Raw genomic sequence first — 22,596 nt, 5'->3', positions numbered from 1 at the left:
TGGTGCAGATCTGATCACTTCCTGAGGCTGTTGTGTGGAATAAATCAAGCATCTCTCTTCATGCTGAGTGCTGGCACATCACAGAATTTCTCTGAGACTCTATGAATGAGAAAAAAAATCAACACAAACCATAATCTGTCCCACATCCCAGATAAGCTACCCAGCATTTTAGCTCTCAAACCAATTCTCCTTATTGTGCCTCTCAGTCCTGATGCTCTTCCTTATTCCTTTGCCTAAAGCTCATTTCTTCCATCATGCCCATACATAATAAACTGTTGTCAGCCAGGTTATATCACTGCCCTTTTATCACTGTCCCCGGGGCTTTCTCACTCCAGAAGGATGATCTGGAGTGACAGTCACACTTGAGAAGCAAGAAAAATGGTGTTAAGGAAGGTGGAAAGCAGCTGGTGCATGAAGGGGTGAAAGCTGGAGGTGGGAAAGAGGGAAGAGAGTGAAGGAAAGACTGGAAAAAGAGCCATGGCCAAGCCTCAAGTCTGAAAAGCAACATTAACACCAGAGAGTGACTGTGGTTCAAATGCTGATGATGGGCTTGAGAGGCAACACTGACAGAGAAATCTGCCCAGCTAGCCTTGCCCAAAGAGGTATGAAATGAACTTGATGGTCTTTAGGGCTTTGCAGACAGAGCCTCCCAAAAAAGCTCCAAGCTTTGTTGAACATTTTTCTGAAAATACAATACTGTAATCTGTTTGGGGATTGGAAATCAAAGTCTGAGCTTTTTCTGAACAATGTGCTCAAGTAGAGAAAGGCCCAGGTGCAAATTCCTTCTGCATTGGATTGGAGCCCATGTGGGATGTTTGGGTTCAGGGTGGCTGTTAGGTCCTTTCCCCAGGGCTGGCTCTGGAGATGGCCCCATGCAGCCATGGTCAGATATCTCCACACAGCCACTCACCTGTGCTTTGGAGCAGATGGAGACTCTGTGTCTGCCCAAAGGGAGTGAGGACCTGCTGTGGCACCTCTGTGTGACTGCAGGCCACCTTCCAAAACCACCAGGATCCTCTGCTGTAGCAGGAAATGCCCATCACACCAGGTACACAAGAGAAACAACAGAGAAGCTTCTCTGCAGTCTCATGAGATATATCCAGCACTTACCTTGTCTTAAATTATGTGCTTGGTACGTTTCTGTCCCTTATGGGCATTTTTTTTAGACTCTTAAGAGGAACCCAGCAGGCCTGAGGTTCCACCAAGGCTTCTTTTTACATCACTTTTTTCAGGTTGAGTCAAAACTGTTTCTCAGTAGCACCTTAACCCCAAATTTTCAGAATTTAATCTGAATTAATGCCATGGGACCAGGTCTGTGGGGCTGGTGACCCACTCACAGCCTGACACAGAGGCAGCCAGGCTAGCTAGAGATGAACACCACCTCGTTGATTTGCCTAGCTGGAGCTAAATGAAGCCAGAGCATAGTGGATGGATGGGAGCTTCCAAAGGCCACAGCTCACATGAACTGCACAGAGTCCATTCTGCCCCAAAGCAGAGAGGATAGGGACAAACAGACCAGGGAATAAATCCAGTTATATAATGTGTTACTCATTTGACTCAGAAGAGCAGGCAGGTTTGGGTAGAATCTTTTCTGGCATCTACTGAAGCTGCTGGAAGAGCAGACGAATCCTGCAGCCCTGCGCCCAGGCTGCACCCCCAAGTGTGTCACAGCCACAGCAGTGGTGCTGCTACTGTGAAAAACCCTCCTTGGTTTGTGGTGATTAACAAATGGCAGTGAAGGGGGGCAAACTTCATAGTTTTCTAAACTTTATATTTTCTAAACTTTCCCAACCCACATGCACACATGAGCTGGCGGTGCAGAGGGAGCAGCTGCAGAGGATGCACGTGCAGGGGTCTGTGCTCAGCTCAAACCTGGGTGTGGGTGTAGGAACCCCTTCTCCTATGGCTATCCCATCATCCCAGGGCTAATCCCTGCTGGGCCACACTCACGGTGCACGTGTGGGATTGAAGAGTGGGTAATGGGAATTTTCTGTGCTCTAAGGGGCAAAGGCTTTGTGTAAAAGGGTAATTTTTCACTGGGAAATTAGTTCTCATGAAACATGTGAGGTGTTAGCAAGTAAGAAAGGTGCTTTAACCAAAATAACCATGTGTTTTCTGTGAGTCTTTGTGATGGGGAAACTGAAGGGAACAGCAAAGCATAGAGGGGGCCAGGTAATGGCCCTCGCCCAGCCAGGTGGGAGGGGTGAAGGGAGAGTTCAACCTCCCATCCCAAGGGTGTATTTGTGGTTCTTGGAGGGAAAAAAATGGATTTCTGTGGGTTTAGGCCATGATTTATTTATTTATATTTTCATGAGCTCAGTTATAATGTATATTTTTAAGGGGAAGAGTCTTTACGAAAGTTTTGAATTTCTTTAAAGCACCTATGCTGTGGCAACATGATATTTCTTTGCACTTCTCAGCCTGGTGATTGTGAAAAGTGGGTTTTAAATTCATTTCTCTGTTTTCACTTGGTTTCTGCTGGGTTATTTATTTCAACCTAAACTGCAAAGAGTTTTTTGTCTGTGTAACCCCCCACCCCCTGCCCCATTCTCAGAGAGTGCAGCACCTCTGAGATGAAATTGAACATGGCCTGGAAATGATGTGGTTAATCCAATTCTTGAAATTGCCCATGTTTTAAAATTGTTTGAGACCCCCTATGTGTATTTTGAGGCTCTTTCTGTATTCAGAGGCAGGGGAGAGATGCAGGTGAGGAGGGGCAGAGTGAGAAAGGGGAGTGAGTTTGTGCCTCATCTTAGAGCCTCATCCTGCAGCCCGAGGCAGAAATCTTTGTGTTTGAGTGAATATTCTGCAGACAAAAAAAGCAAGTGAGAGATCTGGGCTTATAAAAGAGGAAAAAAACCTACATTTTTTTCCTTTTAACCAGGATCTCTCTTTCCCGGTGTAGCCAAGGGTACAAGCCTGGGTAGTGAGTGAGAGGCGGGGATTGAACAGACAGCCCATTCTCTAACAGACAGATTTATTGAGTACATGCACAACTAAGAAAAGCAAAGCAAAGCAGTGATGTCCAGGCTCCAAAAACAAGATCTCACCAACCCGCTGGCCAGACGTGCTGGGAGTCTTGGCAACCTGGAGGTGGTGCTGCAAAGGTCCATGTGGATTCAGCTCCTTAAAGTCCATGGTGATTACAAAGTCTTCTGTTCTGCTCATCTTTTACCATCTTTCCAAGTCTTTGAGGCTGTTCACACCCCCACTGTCTTCAATGGGTGCTTGTCCAAGCTCAGGTGTTACATTTCCTTCTCTTTCCTTCCAAAGACCGTGTCCTTGGCTTTCCTTACCCCCATCTCCCTGGCTTAAGGACTCTTAAATCACACAACAGCAGCTTCTTAACATTAGTATTTGGGGATGGGAAGTTCAAAAACAAGATACTTATGCTAACTTTTGCTTCTTTACTATGAGGGTGATCAAACAATGAAACAGGTTTGCCCAGAGAAGTTGTGGAGTCTCCATCCATGGAGGTGGTCAAAGCCCAGCTGAACGCAGTCCTGGGCAATCTGCTCTAGGTGACCCTGCTTGAGCAGGTGGGTTCAGACTAAATGAAACCTCTCAAGAGGTCCCTTCCAACCTCAGCCATTCTGTGACTCATGCCATCTGCAGGCTGCTTGGCCTATCCTCCCCTCCTGGATGGCCCTCTGGTAACAGAGAAGGCCATCCCTCTCATCAAGGTCTGGCATGGCGTGTGTCCCCACCGCTCAACGCCTACTGGGTTGCAGCCAACAGCGGAGCCAAAAGATCTTCTTGGTGGCAAACACAGAGGCCAACCCAGTCTTGCCCTTGACTATTTCAGGAGGCTCTTGGCCAGCCCTGCTTCTTTCACCTGGTTGTCAAAGCAGAGCTTCACCTGCCTCATCCGGTAACAAGTGGCTACCATGGCAAAGCACACACAGATTTGCATGAGCAGGATAACTACAATGGGGTGCAGCAGCGTGTTGAAAATGCCAGTGGCCGTGGGGGACCAGCCAAAAAAAACTTCCCACCAGTGGTGTTCTCCCGCCCTCTTAATTCGTTCCATTACCTGTTTTATGACTTTACCATCATGGTGAACCGTTATTAGGATCTTTTTAGCTTCGGCCTTGGCATTTTCTAGCAGCTGCTGCAAATTTGCATGCTCTAACATTTCTTTTACAAGTGATAAATCCATACCGATGGGGGTCGGGGTTATACTACGATACAAGGTATAGTTTCTGATTAGCAACTGGCTAGTAAACACAGGTGGTTTATACACAAAATCACAGCCTCTAATAGTAGCTACATTGCAAGCACACATATTTGAGTCGCTAAACACGGTCTGGTTATAAGCTTCGTTAATTTGCACGTATTTACACGTCGTTCTGAAGCACACGCAGCCTTTCCCTACGTACACTAACATGGTTTTGTTACTGCTCTGGGGGTTGATCTCAAAGTGGCACACCCCTTCTTTGGTGTCAAAGCACACATCGCTCGCCTTAAGGGCATCATCTTCGCATATGAATCCCAGCCCCCTCTCCAAAATGCAGGCTTCCAAATCTACCGTCTCCCACCTCCCATCAGACACCCTGGCCCACATGCGGTGGTCCAGGGGGTAGAGCACAGACCCATTTGTGTTTATCCCCAGGGCCACGATGGGGTAGACCTTTTCAATGCGAGCCTCCGCCACAGTGAGGACGTGGGCAATGACCGCGTTGAGGGCCTGGTCGTGGGTGAAGTTGACGAGCCTCCACCAGGCTTGGAGCTGCCGCTCCTTCTCTGTGGCCACGTCCCACACGATCTTTCGGATCTCAGTGGGCAGGACGCCGTTGTCACCATCTCTCAGGATACCTGCAACAACACTCTGCACCCACATCTGGGCCTGGATGCAGCTAAGAGCAAGTGAGACGTTACTTTGTTCCATGCCCAGGGCTTGCAACAGAACCTGATGATCTTTCTCACTTATTTGTTCCCAGGTGGGCAGCACCTCTGACACAAGCCACTGCCCCATCCCAAGGCTGGACAGGGATGAATTCAGGGGCTTGAGGAGGCCCTGCACGCCCAAGGTGACCGTCTCCAGCTTGTTTGCCAAGACTTCAGCATCCATGCTGTTGAGGACTCCCAGGCCAGCAGCTCCTCCTCCCAGCGCTGTGGCCAGCAGGTCCCTCCTGGCCCGGGAGCCCTGGAGGGAGCGGCTGTGGAGCCATGCCAGCCAGCCAGTGTGCAGAGCAGACAGGAAGGGGGCACAGTGTGGTCTGACAGAGGAAATATTAACAGTGGAGAGAGACAGCACCACCTTCTTTAGTGACCGGACAGGCCCTGTCAGCAGCTCCTGGATGTGATTTTTCTTCACTACATAAGGACCTATTTTGGAAACAAAAGGGGGCAAGACAGCAGTGATGGCAAATTCTTTTTTAAATCCTTCAGGGCCTCCTATCCACCACTTTCCTCCAAGTTTGGGAGACATTTCTACGCTCAGGTTTCCTTGACACCACACCTGGAGGGTTATGATCAGGTGTGGGCAGCGTCCATAATCCTGATTATACCATGAAGTGTCCGCATCTAATTCAGATCTATCAAGTGTTTTGGTCTCACAGAGGCAGGTCAGTGGAATGATCCACTTGCGGCCGTTAGGGGCTGTGACAGTCACAGTGGTGCCATTAATCTGCACTGGGTCAGCTACATTTTCTTGGGAGTATTTAATTTCCAGTTTTACCTGGTTGCCAATTTCAACATAACGGGGTGCATGCCAGGCCAAAAAATGGCACTTTGAGATCTTAATGGCAGCAAAGGAGGGTGCTGTGGTGCTGATCTTAAATTTAAAGGACAGCCCCACGCTGTTGTGTGCCCAAAGGCAAACCACAAAGACTGGCTGGACGAAAGTAAAATTGTACCAGCAGTCCAAGTTCTCCACAGCACAGATTTTGTTCTGATTCTTCTTAGTTTTTATTTCAGTGACAGAGATTTGAGTTACTCTCTGGTGAGTGGATCCGTTAATTACCCTGCACCCCACCTTTATTTGCTGTCCCACCTTTCCCAGCAGCTGTGGAAGTCTGTTTGTGCTGTCCCAGCCCCACTCATTTTCCAAGTACACCTCTGCCCCATGCATAACCACTGTTGACAAATTTAAGCCTTTGTTAGAATTTAATCCCATGATCCCCGTGTGTTTTATGTACGCTTGGGACCAGGGCCAATGAGTCCCAATTTCTGTGTGCCTCCTAAGCCTGTGCTGGGGTGTGGCCTGTGTGTCAAGGTGCCTTTCTAAGTGAGAATGAGTGACATTTTTACCAAGATGCTGATGGGTTGGTTGGACACACTGGGTGCTCAGCACTATGCACATACCAGAAAGCAAAGTAAATCCTGCAATCAGAAATTTGAAAGCATTTTCCCCGCAGCACAAACAGGGCTGGTGATGCCACGAAGATCGCCCTTCCCGCTGGTCACAATCGCCTTCCATTTTCCTTTATCTGCAAAACATAAGCAAGGCGGGCTCTCCAGCCCCGTTAGTTTCCCTTCCATGCTTTTAATTGTGAAGAATGGAACCATTTCTCCTGCCTTTTTGCCCCTTTTCTGATTTCTACCTGGTACACAGAGGGGCTGGCCTTGTTCACAACCCTAACAGGCCCCATCCACTGGGGTTCCAGCACCTGGTTCTTCTCCCTAACCCCTCGGTATATCACCAGGTCACCTGTGTTCCACTCCACGGGGCGCAGTAGCACTCCCAACTGCTTATCCATCTTAGGGATGCTGGTCTCCTGCACTGAGGCAAGTTGATGGTAGGTGGCTGACACCGTTCTCAGCATGTCCTGGACCCACCTGTCCATCAGCACCCGGGGCTGCATTTCATCCGGGGCCTCCCCTCCTTGCCACCAGTGTTCCAGAAACTTCGGGTCTCTTGCAGGAGGAAATTTTGGGGGAGAAAGTGTTTGAGATGCCAGAGACCCCCGCAGTGCCAGCAAGGTCAGTGGGAGCTTATGATCCCAGTCTTTCCTTTGCTGGCTCACAAGCTTCCTCAGTGCTGTCTTCAGTGGTTGGTTGGGCCCCTCTGCTGAGACTGGCTTCTGGAAATGCCCTGTGATGTGGAGCTTTTGCTTGATTCCCAGGGCCTGGCACACCCCTTTTGTGACTTCCCCGATGAAGCGTTGGCCGTGATCTGAGTGGATCTCCTTTGGGATGCCCCACTGGGAGAAGATGTGTTCTACCAGGATCTTTGCAGTTGCACTGGCTGAGTTGTTTCGAGCTGGGAATGCTTCCACCCATTTGGTGAAGATATCACTGACCACTAGGCAGTACTTATTGCCTTGGGCTGTTTGGGACAGAGGGCCAATAAACTCCATCTGCAACTTGCTCCATGGCCCAGAAACCCTCTGATGGCCCAGGATGGCTTTGGCTGTTTTGGCATCAGGATTGTTGGCTGCACATGTCAGGCAGTTGCTGACATACCTCTCCACATCCTCTCTCATTTCGGGCCACCACCCAGCACCCTGCAGCCTCACCATGGTCTTGTCTGTCCCCAGATGCCCCTGCTCATGAGCCAGGGCCACCAGCTCTGTCCGGACCAGCTCAGGCACCACCCAGACTGGGAAATCTGCCCCCTCCCTCCGTGCCAGGATCAGCCCTGAGACATCTTTCCACACCTTGCACCCTTTGTACTCCCTACCCTGTGCTAACTCCCAGAGCCTGGGGTCCTGTGCCTGCAAGCCCACCAGATCCACACTCTCCCAGTGCCTGTTGGGAGCCACCAACACTGGGCCACTCTCTGACATCTTGCTGGCCTTCCACATCTGCCCTTCCTTGGCACCTTGCTTGGCTTTGGCATCTGCCTCCTTGTTCCACTTGGCTTCCTCTGTTCCCTTCTTGTGGGCCTTGACCTTAATGATCTGTGCCGGGCACGCCCTCTGCTCTGCCAGCCTTGCCAGGTACAGCAGCTTTTTGGCATAGGTGACAGGCTTGCCATCAGCAGACTGCATGTCCCTCTCCCTCCAGAGGGGCAGCCACTCCAGCGCCACACGCACCACCCAACCCGAGTCTGAAAATATGGCCAGTGGCTTGTCTGTCGGCGTGTTTTCCAGGGCAGCCATCACGGCCACCAGCTCGGCGGCCTGGATGGAGTGCGGCAGGCACTTCCCCTTCACCACCTCCCCCGTGCCCCTGTTGACAGCGGCATAGCCCGTGTAGGGCACCCCTTCCTCGTGGTAGTTGCACCCATCTACGAACCACACAACGTAGCCTCTCTCCTTGGCTTCCTCCAGGCTGAGGCTGCTCTCAAAGAGGGGTGCCCGTCGTGGCTTGGGGTCAGTAAGGGAGACTCGCGGCTCCTCCCCATCCCTCTCTGCACTGATTACCACCCTGTAGGCACCAGGTGAGAGGTCCCCGGGGGCCTCCTTGCTGGTCAGTGCCAACGCCCAGTTGGCCATCCTGGGGCAGCACAGAGGACCTTCATCCCCTTTTCCCAACAAGAGGTACCTCACCGGGGTGCGGGAGGTCCTCAGCAGCACTGGGGCCGACCCCACCAGGTACTCCCAGTGCTGCAGGGCCCAGGTTAAGGTTAAAACCTCCCTCTCGTAGTCACTGAACTGTTGCTCGACCGGCGTCAGGAGACGCGAGGCACGGGCAACAGGGAGCAGGTTGGCACTGTGTTGCTGGCCCAGGGTGGCCTGCAGCCCCATCCCCGTGCTGGCCAGCTGCAGAACATAGGGTCTGTCCCCTTGAGGATGTGCCAGCATGGGGGCTCGTGCCACACTCTCCTTTAAGGTCTTCACTGCCTCATCCTGCTCTGGCCCCCATTCCCAAGGGGTGTTCTTTTTCAGGAGGTGGCAAAGCGGGGCTGTTTTCTCTGCATAGCCCTCAATGAACTCGCGGTACAACCTCAGGAGGAACAGGAAGGACCTCAGGGTGGTGACATCAGACGGTGCTGACATCTTCTGTATTAGCTCAACCCTCTGTTTTTCCAGTGAGCGCCCTTCCTCCCCCAGGGTCACCCCCACAAAGGAGACCTCCTTCCAGCACAGCTGGGCCTTTGTGGGGCTGATCCTGAAGCCTGTCTTCTGGACAGCCCCCAGCACCTCTGCCAGCACCTCCAGGTTCTCCTCCTTTGTCCGGGTGTGGATGAGGATATCACCAGCACAGGACAGCACGCTCTCCCGGTGCCTGACCTGCTCCCACATCCTCACCACGCGGGCATGGCAGATGGCAGGGGCACTGTGGAAACCCGGAGGGACTCTGGTGAAGGCAAATTGCCGTCCTCGAATTGTGAAGGCAAACTTGTGCCAGGACTTGGGGTGCAAGGGGACAGCAAATGATGGGCTGGTCAGGCTGAGCACCGAGAACCACTCGGACCCCTGGGAGATGGCTGCCATGATGTTGGGATACCTGACCACCGTGGAGGTCTGCATTGGGGTGACTTGGTTCAGGGTGCTGAAATCAACTGTCAGCTTCCACGTTTTCCCATCGGCTTTCCTCAGGGGCCACACTGGGGCGTTGTTGGTGCTCTGCTGCTCCACCAGCACGCCCTGGTCCAGCAAGGTTTTGACTGTGTCCCACAGGCTGTCCTCAGCCTCAGCTGGGTACCAGGGCTGAGGCTGAGGAGGCGGATCCGGCCCTTTGATTGACACAGCAACATCAATCTGCCCGCAGTCCAGCTTGCTCCTTGCCCAGACCTGGGGGAACCGCTCTGTGACCCGTCTCACCCGGGGCTCCCACTCAGGGTGGACCAGGATCTCAGGGGCTTTCACTGACATCACCCTGTGGCTTGCCGGGATGACGGGCAAATCAATTTGTGGGCAGTGTAGCAATGCTTGGTTTGCCAGGTCCACCACCACCCCCATCTTTGTCAGTGCAGAGATAGCCAAAATTCCTGGCTTTCCTTTCATTTCTATTTTCCCAAATTTTTCAGACCCTTTGGCAGCCCCAATTTCAAAGGGTATGGGCCCTGTGAACGGCACTGAGGATTTCTGGCCGTTTGGCCCTGTCAGTTCAATAATTTCAGAGGTTTGGAAGATCCCAGCTCTGCCGGGGGACATATTCAGAATTGAATAAGAGGCACCAGTATCAATTAACATCACTTGTCCAAGCACCCCTCCTCCAATAGTTGCATCAACTATCAGGCGCCCCCACAAATCGGTCTTAATCGGTGCCACAAAAAGGGGCGATGCGGGTGCCTGGCAGCCCTATTGCTGAGCCTTAGCCCCCGGGTCAATCAGGTGGGAGCTGCTGGTTTTTTTGGCCTCATGCAGGGCCAGTTTTTGGAAGAGCTCCGAATCCGGCAAGCCATCAATGTCCTCCTGTTTCTCATATTTTATCAAGCGCTTCCTCAGCTCAGCCCGCCAAGGGTTAGACTTCTGAAACCTCAGCCCTTGCTGGTTCTCCTTCCCTAACCCCCCCTTGCTCTCAGGATCTTTTCGGTTGTCTCCTTGCATTTTTCTCATCCCTGCATTTTGGAAAGACATGCCCAAGGTTTTCCCTTTCTTCCCCCCCAGCATGTACCCTGGGAATGCCTGCTTTTGCAGCTCAAAATTCTGGTTCAGGATCTGCTCCAGCTCTGACAGAGGCTTTTTGGCTGCATCCCCACCAGCAATCACCCTCAGTGGGGGTGTCAGCCCCACCACCAGTGGCTCCTTGAATTCAGGCCTGTCAAAATCAGGGGGGGAGTCCTTTGAGCCAGGCAGCCCAGCCATCTGGTAGAGCATCTTTTTACGGTTAACATAGGCATCAGGCCTCTCCTCGGGGTTTTGCTTCTCCTGGTGGAAGAGCACTAAGGGGTTGACCTCTGGGAAGAACACCTTCAGCACGGCCAGCTGGACATCCCCAATATCCTGGACATTGCCCATCTGCACATCCCCTGGCAGTGACGCAAAATCATCTGGTTTCATGCTCTTTCTCACAATGTCTATCAGGTCGCTCACAAAGTTGCCACTCTGGCACTTGGGCAGACGCTGGACCCTGGACAGCCAGTTAATTGCTGTCTCCTTTGTCAGTGGCCCCAGCATCTTCCCCACAGTCTTAAGCTGCTCAGGGGTAAACCAGAGCACAGCCCTGTTGGTGTCAATGGGCTGGAGTGGGACATGGCTGACTGGCTCATCGTGGGGGACCTTTTTATCTTTGGAAGCCTCTACCTCCCCTACTTGCAGCTGGCACACCTCCTCCCGCAGAGGAGCATAGGGGGACGGCCTGGTGGGGCTATTAGCACCCCACACATCATCCTCATAATCGTAGTGGGGTGGGTGCAGGTCCAGGGAGTCCTCCCCCTCACCATTCCCGATCGGGGTCCTCTTGCCTTTAATGGCAGCCACAATGCCCCTTGACACCCCCAGCTCTGCCTCCAGCTCCTGGATCTTGGCATGGCACACCTTGTGATCGGGGCCAGTGCCCCGGTCCCGCTGGACGTCCTGCAGGACCGCCCGCACCGCGCTCTGCGCATCGTGGGTCTCCCCAATCCACTTGCCAACCTCCTTTTTCAGCTCCTCCGTTTTCAGCTTCTCATAGCCCAGCTTGCTCTCCAGCCGGGTAATCTCCACCGCGCTGCGCAGTGAGTCCCCGCACAAGCCCTGCACCTCCGCCCGCAGGTTGTCCACCTGGACTTTGAGCTCGTCCTTGGCCTGCTCCAAGGTCTGCACATTCTCAAGAGCCTCCTTCAGCAATTTGGACAACTCCCTGCCTACCATCAGCAAACCCTGCAAAGCCGCTCGCTTCTTACACTTGTTAGTGGGTTTGGGCTTTTTGTTCTCCTCCGACCAGCTCTCCCACTGCTGGCACAGCTGCTGGTACGCATCCGGGCCCTGGAAAGACCCTGGCGACCAAATTGGGGGGAGACACTTCTGGAGCACGAACTGCTCCAGCTTCCAGCTGCTAACGATGTCACTCATCATAGTGAAGGGGACAAGATCTGAGACGGCTCCTTCTCAGGGCAAAACTACCATAACACACCAGCACTGACAACCCCTTCAACCCCTCCACAGAGCAAGGCCGCAACCCCGCAACCCTGCAACCCACCCTTCTGAAAAGGCCCCCGGGGGGACACCGAGCCCGGGCACAAGGGAAGGGGAAGGTGGGAACAGGAGGCTGTGGCCGAGCCAGCAGCTGCCGCGAGCCGCCGGCTCCCGGGAGGGAACGGGGAAGGGATATGGGAGTGGGAGAAGCAAAGGAGAGACGGAGTAGGACCCCAATAATAAGATCTCACCAATCCTCGGCTGAATGTTCCAGCAGTCCCAGGAGTTTGGAGATGGTCTCTGCAGAGGTCCAGCAGATCCTGCACCTTTAAGGTAAAGGTGGTCACGAAGTCTCTGCCTGGTGATTTTTATAGCCATGGCAGGTCCTTGTTTGGGGCTGATGACACCTGTGTTTACTTCCTTGGTGGCTTTTCCTCCTCCGTGTGCTGCCTTCCCAAGGACACTTTCCTTGTCTTTCCTTATCCTCTTCAACACTGATTAGGGAAGCTGAGATCACACGGCAGCACCTGCACTGCCCCTTATCTGTTTGGGGAGGGCCGGGATTAGGCATGGCTCACTCTAAACTTCTGCTTGCACCAAATGTCCTGAAGAGGGAGAGCTGGAGCCTGTCCTCTGACCGTCCATCCTTCCAAATCCTCCCATGGCCCCCTCACTTACTGCACACCCCATTAGCACCTGGGGTCTGTGAGATCACACATGAAGCTCACACCTGACACCTGTGACAAACACAGTCCCGCCAAACCACCCCCCAGGCAAAGATCTGTTTGCCAGGGAGGGAGAAAATGACAGGAAAATTCACACAAATCATCATTTAGATCCATTTTGGCGTCTGGTCTTTAAAAGCAGCATTTTTCCATGCCACAACCCAGCTCATCATACACTAACATGGACCTTGGGGCTACCCCAGGAGATGTCAGGAGCCTCCACTGTGATATTGCATCAGCTGAATTGCAGTGGTAAATCTGCACCTGCAAAAGCAGATGGACCTCCCAACCTCACCATACAAACCACATCTTAGCTTGGAGCAGTTTAGAAAATTTGACCGACTTGTTTTGGTGGTTTTTTTTTCTGCTATTACACTCAGAAAAAGGTACCAATTGTCTCACTCAGTGAAAATGCTATCATTTTCATTACTGCTTTTACCTCTGATGAAATACTCCAGAAGCTAAACTCTCCACTAGAATAAAATAATTAAAAAAAAAAAAAAAAAGTAGAAGGGAAAAAAAATGTTTGCGGCTGCTCGAGCCCCAGGAAGTTTCAATCCTGCACCCCTTTACCCCCAGAGCAATTCCCTGTTTCTACATACTGCAGCACTGGCTTGTGTTGGACTGTCCTGGAGGCTGTCCTGGAAGCAGCCCTTTCCTGACCCCCAAAATCAATCTTTCTAACCTCAAAAGCACAGAGAGAATTATTTTTTTTCTCTATTTTTGTGGTAGCTGTTTTCTCTAGCCTGGCATTTACAGCCTAGCTGCAATTAACCTCCTCTGCAGCATGAGAGTTTAACAGAGATGAAACCCCAGCCAGGTCCTGCTTCTTGCCTCTAAACCCTGTTCTTCTACACCAATGCTTTGCTCCAGCCCACCAAAACAAACACTTTATTGTAGGAAATTCATAAGAGGGGGAAAAGAAAGAGTTAAAAAAAATGCAGAAAAGCTGGTGAAAGCACCAGTAATTAATCTCAATGTGGTAAGGTGGGCAGGATGCAGGCTGGAAATAAGAGGAGGGGTTGTTTCCTACTTGGATGAGTTCACAGGGCACCTAGCTGGGCTGGGGACAGGGATGGCTGTCTTTAATTTCAGAAAAATAATAAAATTCCACTGGAAATCGTGCAGCTACATAGTGCAAATACACCAAAATTCAACTATTCCCCCCCAACACTGCCCAACCGTGAGCCAAACACTGGAGCTGCTATTCCTCAGCAAGGTCAACAACAAATCCTGGTTGTGTGAACAGATAAGATCAACTTAAACCCTTCTTTCCTCCCGTTTTCTTCCCAGGACAGCAGCCCCAAACAAAGTGGGGATGTTACAAACAGCAGCTGTCTCCTGCACGTTCACACAGTGCTTTGATTTTTGTCAGAGCTTTGCTGCCAGACAAAAGTATCCCTCCTCCAAAATGTTTTCTTGTAGGAGCAACAGCCAGTCCTGAGAACAGCTTGGCCACTGGTAAACAGCCCATAAACAGCAATTTTTAAAAAATTACATTTAGTCCTTGTTCCAGTACATTATGCTTTTACATTTCATGTATTTCTTTTGCTTTCTCTAAAGCTGCTATAATGTCCTGGGGAGTCATCCCAGTGTCACACCCCCATATCCAAGGCTGTAATGATGGCAAAAACCACCTCTGGGAAAAATTCTTGTCCTGGCCAGGAAGCCAGAAGTTGCTCCAGGTGACAGCAGCAGTGGGAAAAGAGGGACACAGCCATTGCAGCAGCTGGGGATTCTGGGCTCTGCTCACAGATTTACGGAAATTCACTTGCAGTGGCATTTCTCATAACAGGCACTCTCTGCACCCCCACCCCAAAAAAAAAAAAAAAAAAAAAAAAAAGAAGTGTTTCACCTCATTCTAGGGAGGGCCCAATCTCGAGGTGATGTGAAATAAAAGAGGACAGATGAACAGAAGGTGAGGACAGCAGAGGCAAGTGTTGCTGCAACCCACATCGAGGGCTCAGCTCTGAAAACAAGAGCTTTAAAGCACTGAAATGGGTTTGAAAACACTAAAATTACCTTCTCCTGCCAGGAAAGAGTTAAGGAGCAATTCAGCCCACCCTAAAGTTTAGCAGATGAGCCTTTTGTGGCAAGGGTTTTGCAGCTAGCAGCCCGCTTTGAGCAGGAAATTAATTTAAACAGAAATGGGGAGAGCATGTGTTACAGCAGCACGGAAAAATCTGGTATAAAACAGACCAAAAGCTCACAGAGTACAAGATACAATATTGTTTTTCCTATTCATCTGCCAGCTCAACACTGGGGGAGGTTTCTCAGTGCCCCCATGTGAGATTCCCTTTTCTGGGGAAATGCTGGAGCATGGTAAGCACCACAGGTATCTGCATGAGAGGGACATAAAAGAAAACTGAATCTCACCTGGCAGCCAAGAGGGCAGCAATAAATAAAAATAATAAATAACTTCTATTTTTTTCCCAAACATGAAAATATTGAAATCTGCTGACACCAGTTCATCTCCTTAATTTCACCTCATGTACTTGTATTTGAATCCTAAACCCCAAGTGCTTCAAACCTCTTCCTCACAGACATTTCAAAGTCATTCTGATATTTTATCATTTAAATATTTCTGTCTGTGAGCTGCATGCTGTCACAGCTACCGAAGCAGCACATGCTCTGAGGTGGAAAGCCCCAGCAGAATTTCCTCATTTTTGTGGTTTTTCAGCCACAAATTTGTTTGAGGTTTCTTGCTCTTGATTTCAAAGCTTTCTGTGATGCTTCACATCTCTGCTTTATGTTGGGTTGGTCTGGTGTTCAGCATTTTTCAGAGAAAAACACCTGCTATAAATTCTGCTGAAGAAAACAACTCCATAGATCAAACTGCACCTTTTCTTTGTTTTGAATGCTTTTTTTATTTCAGCAGGGAGAAAACCAGACAAAATTCATACTTTCCTGCTTCCATCTCTAAGGCCATGGTCCTACATTTGTCATTTTTTGGATAGGATAGAAGTAGATTAAAAGAAGGATGAATAACTGGGTGGTGAAATATGAAGAAATCTGAAGAAATTAAAAATCAGCGAGTTTTCTTGGTTTTATTTTTCTAAAGGGGATTTAGGGTACCCTGTGAAGTGCTGGAGAAGGGCATAGGGCTGCTGCCCTGATGCACTCTTGGGTTTGGGGCTCGGCGCAGGAGAAGCTGCCAGGCTGAGGCTCCAGGTGCTGCGGTGGCAGAGGCTCTTTGGCAGCTGCTGGTGAGAGATCTGCACAGAGAGGGGCAAGGACTTCCTGAGATTAAGCCAGCCCTGCCACCAAGAGGTGACAGCAAGTGGAAAGGGGGAGCTGGCACAAAACCCCTCCATCACCGAGTCCGCCACCATGGCCCGGCCATGGCTCCATCTCTGCATCTGCCTCCAGATCCCAGGTAAGAAGGACACATCTCTTAAGGGTTGAGGGCACCTAAAATTCTGCTGGAGCCTCTCCTCCACCACACTCCAGCAGCTGGATGATGGAAGATTAAATATACCATCACAGTATAGATCTACAGGGTATTATTACCTATTTCAAATATTTTTTTTTTGGATCATGCTATTAATGACATGCTTTAGGTTTTGGTCAGCCCTGAACTGGTCAGAAAGTGGGACCAGTTGGTTGCTGTGGGTCCCTTCCAACTGAAATAGTCTATTCTGTTCTATTCTATTCTATTCTATTCTATTCTATTCTATTCTATATTCTATTCATATTTCACTATACAGTGGTAGAGAGTTTTTAGTCCTCAGTGCAGATGGGCTGTAGGAAGCTGCTAATAGAGAGGTTAAAATAGCTTCTCTCTCCACTGCCTGTGTAACACAAATATGACACACATCCCAAATTTTCTAAATCATCCAAAGACTGACTACATCCCAAGGGCCACAGCTGGAATTGGTGTGTTATAAAACCATTCTGCCTTACAGGTTCTGATATCTTATAGATCTGTGAGGTGGGAAACCCACTGAGAAAACCTCAAAAAATGGGAGTTTGCTTTGCCCATGCAAAAGGAAAAGGGGTAATTTTTAAGTTGCTGCAGGCTGGTCTGGGCAAGCACCGTGATTCCCCAGGGTCCCCCTGAATATTCACCAGGAAAGGGAACAGAGAGGTTTTGGGGTTGAAAGTATGACTGAGGATGAGTTTTCTTCTCTGTCTCCATCCCAGCTCACTCCTAGCTTGACCACTGGCACTGAGCTGAGATCTTCCAGAATCTTTTTGTATCTTTTCTGAATTATATAACAGTGTCTCCAGCAGGCCAGGGATAAGTTTTTCATGGAGAATTATGCTTCCCATGCCCAGCAGAGCCAGACCTCACGTCACTCAAGGAGACCCTGAAGCCCCCATGTGCCATGGCCACACACATTTCATCCCCTAAAAAACCACACAGGTGTTTTCCAGGACAAAATCTGAGAGAATTACACTCTAAAACCTTTAAATTATGTATTTTAATAATAAGGAGACATTAATGTTGTCACAGAGCCAGAGGATGTGGGGAAATGCTGCAGCTGCTCTGCAACACTGGACTTCTGGCATTGCAATGAGGCTGAAAAAACTGCTGTAAGCAACTTCAGAATTTTGAGGAAAAAGGAACATTTTAAAGTAAAAAAAAGACAAAAAACATGTATTATTGAGCTTTTTGCACAGCTTTAAAACATGCCTGGGAAAGAGATGGGGGAAGCAGGAGTATCCTTATCTCCAGAGGGCTGTTTTTCACTCGGGCTCAGAGTATCTGCAGCTTTGCAGGACTGTTTGCTGAACAGCAAGGATCACAAGTTACCTGTTATCCTTTCCACAAGGACACATCCTCGCTCTCACAGACACCCCTCACATCTGCCTGGGCCAAACAAGACACAGATAATTTCCACAAAAGCTGCAAAGCCCAAACAGGGCGATGTGACGCCAAACCAAAGCTTTGAACCCCACCACTGTCCCTCACTCCCTCCCCTTCCCCATGTCTCAAAATTCCTTTGAAAAATATTATTGTCTGAAAACTAGTATCAAACTGGCTCATTTTGAGATGTTTTGCATATTTTTTTTCTTTTTTTCTGCCCCTGAAATGCTTATAAGTGTTGTATCAGTTAGAAGAAAAACTTGGCAAATTAGTTAAGGGGTATAAAAAATTTGTTGAAAAAGGGGTAAAATGTCTAAAACATGAGAAAGGTAAGGAGGGCAGGAGAGGGCCATTCACAGGAGCAGGCAGGGATGCTCTTTCCTGCACATACAGCCCCAAGAACACCCTCAAAACCATCCCTCCATCTCTCTCCCTGTCAGCAGCCTCCTTCCTAGATGAGTGTTTACAGAGAAAAGTCTGCCTGTATAATTTGGCTTGGCCAAAACAAACCCAAAAAGGCCTCTGAGGGAATATGGGAGCATCCTGATAAAAATGCTCCTGTTTCTCACTTGTCACCCCCATGGTCTGTGTGTCTACGTGATTTTATTAAGCCCATAAAGAAAATCTGTATTTTGCACGAAAGAAAAACAACGAAATTAAAATAATAACTGTATATTTCTCTTTTTCCTTAGGCTTTTATACAACTCTACTTTTAACCCAAACTCCAGGATATATTCTAACCCAAACTAACAATAAAACTGAAATCCTCTGTGAGCTGGAGCAGGAGCGTACCGGGGTGTACTGGTACCGCTGGAGCCAGCAGAGGCAACATTTCGAGTTCTTGGTATTTTCCAACACGCTGGGCAAAACCACATATGGCCCAAATGTGAGGCAGGACAAGTTTAGTGTCCATGAGGCGAGGTCCTACAGCTCCTCCAGCCTGCACATCAGCCACCTGCATCCCTCGGACAGCGGCACCTACTACTGCTCCGTCTCCCAGTCCTCCCAGCTCCTCCTGGGCACTGGGACACAGCTCAGAGTGGGTAAGCAGCACCCTCGGGCTTCCAAAACGTGCCACCAGGAACTTGTGATCAGGTCCCCTGGGAAAGGGGCGATTAGTTTTGGTAGATTCTTCCCAATTTTGAGTTGCAAGGTTTTGGGGCTCTGGGTTTTTTTTTTTTTTCCTATGAGACAGAAGAAATCTATAATATATATATATATATATATATGCAGAAAATACAGAAAATTGCTAAAATTTAGGGCAGCTTCATGTGATAGTCCTTTTGCCATCAGCAGTTGCTCTGCTATGGGCATGCCTTGAGCACAGCATTGCTCCTAGTGCTCTAGGATTCCCATGGGAAGACCTGGTATTGCCATGCCCTGTTTTTTTCTCATTCCCTGCTGTACTTTGGATGAGAGGCTGGATGTGTGCCCTGCTCAGCTCACAGGTCCTTCCACACCTTAATTCTTCCTTACCCTCACTCTAAGTGACAAGAGCAGCATCAAGGCCAGAGAGCATCACCCCTCTCATCTCTGGGGTGGATCTGATGGCAGCTTTCAAGACCACCTTTCAAAAAAAAAATCCTGAAATGGGATTTATTCCTCAAAGCTCACAACCCACTATCCCTGGGGGGATCCAAACAGAAATAGCAGTTTTCTGCAGGTGTCATGGGAGGAGAGAGGCTTTACAGACATCTGGGTCATACAGAAGCTCTTTTCAGACCATTTTCCTTTTGACCACAGAGCAGTAGTTGATGTAGAAAAACTAATGTATTTGAAGTGGGATTCAGCCTCTATTTTTGCAGACTTTTAGGGAGACAAATAACTTATTTAACTAAGATACAAATAACTTATTTACCCGAAATGCCGCTTCTGTCTCTAAAGCAGACCCCATGTCCCAGTTTTTCTGGGTTTTTTTTTTTGCAAATACATTCTGTACCTTGAACTGGATGAGAAATCCCTTTTGGATTCTTGCAGGCTCAGAGAAAAGCTGGTTTACGATAAAGGAGAATTGTTTTTTAACAGCTGGGCACATATCTCTGTGCAAAGCATGAAAAACAGGCTTGAAATGCAGCTTGATCAAGGACACCAATTAAAAAGTAAACAGCAGCAGGTGTTCTGGGAAGACTCAGGCTTTGCTGGATATATTCTTTTTTTTTCCTTTTAGTTCTCAGGATAAAACAAATTGTCTTTAAGTTTCTTTTCCCTAAGTCTATTATAATTTCAGGGAGAAGTTTCCAGATAAATCCCAGAGCCCTGATGTCTCATCTTTTCATGTAAAAGAATGGTTGTTTCTGTAGGAATTTACATCCTGGATAGAAACGGAAAAAAAATAGTTTTCGATCCCAAAATTTTTCAATACTTAAAATTTTGAATAAATATGGTTTGAGCAGTCAGACATGCAGCTATTTAATTACATTACTGGCATATTTTCCTGGCCAACTTTATTCAGAAACGAATGTGTTCCGTTTTAATTCAGATATACCATAATAAATCCTACCCTCATTTTATAAGAAAATAAAAAAATCAAATGTTGAGCAATGTTTAGAGCAATGTGAAAAAGAAAAAGATCCAGGAATCCCTTAAAACATTCCAGTGCTGCTGAAATCTCCTGCTACCTGATTTTGTGCAATTCTGGTGAGATGATGCTTGGCAGCAAATGTCATTCAAGCAAGTTTGGGGGTTTTTCCCTGCATTAGCCTTCTTTACCTGGTACATTGCTTTATTAACACTTTTAAAAGCTCTTGGTAACTTCTGTGAGCCCCAAGAGGCTCAGGTCAAGCTCACCCCTCTGAGTGGCACAGCCCTTTGCCGGCTGGGGCTTGCTCAAGGCCCAAACTTTCCCCTCTTGCCTGCTCTTGGAGATCTCTCTGCACTCAGTGCCACACTCACCACCCTCTTTTTCTCCTCATCCCCCAGTTGATGCTTTGCCTCCAAAGACCACACAGACACCGGTGTCCAAAAAGCCAGTGCCACGGATAACCAAAGGCAAAGCTGCCAGCAGGGAAGGTATGGCACTGTCTCAGCTCAGGCTGCCTGGGAAAAGGGGTTTGCTGAGCTCTTGGGGTCCTCAGGGCTCAGCTGGAGTTTGTCCTGGGGTGGGGGCCACCACAGTCACCCTGCAGGAGTGGGTGTCTGGGTCCAGATGGACCCACTGCTCTGGATAGAGCTGACTTCTGCCTGTAGGAGGGATTCCCTGGGCTATCCACAGCTTTAGGGGGCAGGATGTATTTCAGTTTAGGTTCTCATGACCTCAGAGCCATGTTCCCTGCAATGCCTTTCTTACTGTGAGAGGCACTGAGCACCAGAACAGGTTGCCCAGAGAGGTTGTGGAGTCTCCCTTATCAAAAATATGCAAAAGCCAGCTGGACACAATCCTGTGCCCTGTGCTCTGGGATGACCCTGCTTGAGCGGGAGGTTGGACCAGGTGACCCACTGTGGTCTCTTCCAACTTCACCCGTTCTGTGGTTCTGAGGTGCATCCTTCAAAGGATACCCCAGGGTGATGGTCACATCCTCCACCACTCCTCTGAGGGCCTGCCTTGCTTTTCTCCCTTCCCCACGCCTCACTCCATCCCCAAAGCTGCTGGGGCAGGGTGGTGCCAGGTGCTGAGTCCTCTCCTGTCTCCAGGTCCCTGCAGTCCCCTGGTCTGGATCCCACTGGCCGCTGGTGTCCTGCTCCTCCTGCTGAGCCTGGTCCTCACTGCCTACCGCCTGTACCGTGAGTACCCTGCCAGCATCCTGAGGGGAGCCAGGCCCTGGGACAGCCCAGGGGGGGATGGAGAGCCAGGAGGGGGTCCTGGCACTGATGGACACTGTCTCATGTCTCTTCCCAGGTCTGCGGCGGAGGCTGTGGCTTCGCATCCACAGGCAGTAAATCCCAGTAAATCCCAGTAAGTCCCAATAAGTCCCAGTAAGTCCCAGTAAATCCCACTGCCCCCCCTGCCTCAGACAGGCAGGGAGAAGCCACAGACTTCTCTGCACAAAGCTGAGCACTGTCTGGACATGACCCAGGAAGGACCTGGCAGGGGACAGACGTGGGCTTGTACCACAAAAGAGACATTTCTCTCCTGCATGACTTCAACATTCTCCTGGACACAGCAGCTGGCAAAAGGACCAAGCTGGATTCTGCAGCATCCTGAGCACTTCCCAAAGGACACTGAGCAGGGCAAATGCCACGGCTGGCTCTGCACAGGGGGAAAGGGGCTGGTACCAAAGGGATTCAGATGGACTGGGAAGCTGTGAGCTCCTTGGCTCTCCTCTGTGTTCATCTGTAGGACAGCACAAAGGTGCTTTTTTTGCTCCTGTTAATACTGATTGATAAAAATCTGGTAACCAACACTTTGAGAGCAACCAGCAGGAATGGGGCAGAGGCAACTTGTAAAGACTCTGTGCAGGTTTATTCAATACCAAAAGTGAATATATCACTCAGTTATTTTGTTCTGCAGGCTGCTGTCTTTTGGTCCACACAGTTGTGTGGCAAGCAAGGAGCCATGGCCTCCAACCAAGAAAGTTAAAGCAGAAGCTCCAGGGGTGAGCAGATCTGGGAGGGTGTCTTCTCCCACAGGAGACTGCAAACAGCCAGGAGTGGGAGAGGAAAACCAGACAAAGCCATGCACACAAGGTCAAACACTTGGCACAGCCTGAAGGTCAACACCACCTCTGAGAGCAAACAGAGGTCCCCAGGGGCTGGCCCTGAGCCCAGCAGCACAGCATGGCCAGTAGGAACTGCCCTGAGTGATGCCTGGGTGTGCTGAGCCCCAGGTGACATCCCTGTGAGCCCCAAGGGACACCTGTGCCCTGAACCTGTGTGACATCCCTGCGTGCTGAGCCCCGAGCCATGCCCTCGTGTGCTGAGCTTTGAGTGATGCCAGAAGCAGGGAAGGTCTCCCCAGGGATGGCAACAAGGCTCAGCTGCTGCCCAGGGTGCCAAGGCAGAGCTGGGGCTGGAAAATTGGCATCCTGCTGAGCACAGGCAGCGAGCACTCGCTCTCAGGTGCACCCCCAGCCCCACATCTGCTCACACACAGGCACTACAGTGAGGGCAAGGGGAAGGTGGTCCAGAGTGCCCAGGGTTGGGGCTAACACAATCTTGGGATGAGCTCGTGGGTGAAAGCATCACAGTGGCAGAGCAGCATCACTCTGGCCTTCCCCTCCCTCCCCTCCCAGCC

The 22,596-nt window shown here is 49.9% G+C and overlaps 2 protein-coding genes across 5 annotated transcripts; one reads left to right on the top strand and one right to left on the bottom strand.

The window, feature by feature from the left end:
• Positions 1–2,980: 2,980 nt before the first annotated feature.
• Positions 2,981–12,523, bottom strand: LOC128787555 (uncharacterized). 4 transcript variants are annotated; one of them, XM_053941766.1, is made up of 4 exons: positions 12,470–12,523; positions 12,143–12,385; positions 6,307–6,431; positions 2,981–6,078 (listed from the first exon to the last, which is right to left on the bottom strand). In XM_053941766.1, the coding sequence occupies exons 3-4, from the start codon at positions 6,419–6,421 to the stop codon at positions 3,797–3,799; spliced, it is 2,397 nt and encodes a 798-aa protein (XP_053797741.1). In that variant the 5' UTR covers positions 6,422–6,431; positions 12,143–12,385; positions 12,470–12,523; the 3' UTR covers positions 2,981–3,796. The 4 variants fall into 4 exon arrangements, with proteins under 4 accessions (XP_053797741.1, XP_053797742.1, XP_053797740.1 ...); XM_053941767.1 differs by having other exon boundaries at positions 2,981–5,328; XM_053941765.1 differs by having other exon boundaries at positions 2,981–6,431; positions 12,143–12,217; positions 12,299–12,385.
• CD8B (CD8 subunit beta) lies at positions 12,166–21,787 on the top strand. Its single transcript, XM_053941768.1, has 6 exons — positions 12,166–12,224; positions 15,678–15,992; positions 18,119–18,469; positions 20,346–20,435; positions 21,057–21,146; positions 21,262–21,787. The coding sequence occupies exons 2-6, from the start codon at positions 15,947–15,949 to the stop codon at positions 21,300–21,302; spliced, it is 618 nt and encodes a 205-aa protein (XP_053797743.1). The 5' UTR covers positions 12,166–12,224; positions 15,678–15,946; the 3' UTR covers positions 21,303–21,787.
• The last annotated feature ends 809 nt before the right edge of the window (positions 21,788–22,596 follow it).

Source organism: Vidua chalybeata, chromosome 4, assembly GCF_026979565.1.
Source record: "Vidua chalybeata isolate OUT-0048 chromosome 4, bVidCha1 merged haplotype, whole genome shotgun sequence".
In the NCBI taxonomy this organism is placed as follows: Eukaryota; Metazoa; Chordata; class Aves; order Passeriformes; family Viduidae; genus Vidua; species Vidua chalybeata.
This window is presented reverse-complemented; position numbering and strand designations above follow the sequence as displayed.

Excerpts from the sequence above, each read along its gene's own strand:
- LOC128787555 (XM_053941764.1), bottom strand. The coding sequence starts at position 6,421 with ATGGAAGGCGATTGTGACCAGCGGGAAGGGCGATCTTCGTGGCATCAC.
- CD8B (XM_053941768.1), top strand. The coding sequence starts at position 15,947 with ATGGCCCGGCCATGGCTCCATCTCTGCATCTGCCTCCAGATCCCAG. Across the intron at positions 15,993-18,118 it reads CATCTGCCTCCAGATCCCAG|GCTTTTATACAACTCTACTT; the intron begins GTAAGAAGGACA and ends CTTTTTCCTTAG. Across the intron at positions 18,470-20,345 it reads TGGGACACAGCTCAGAGTGG|TTGATGCTTTGCCTCCAAAG; the intron begins GTAAGCAGCACC and ends CTCATCCCCCAG.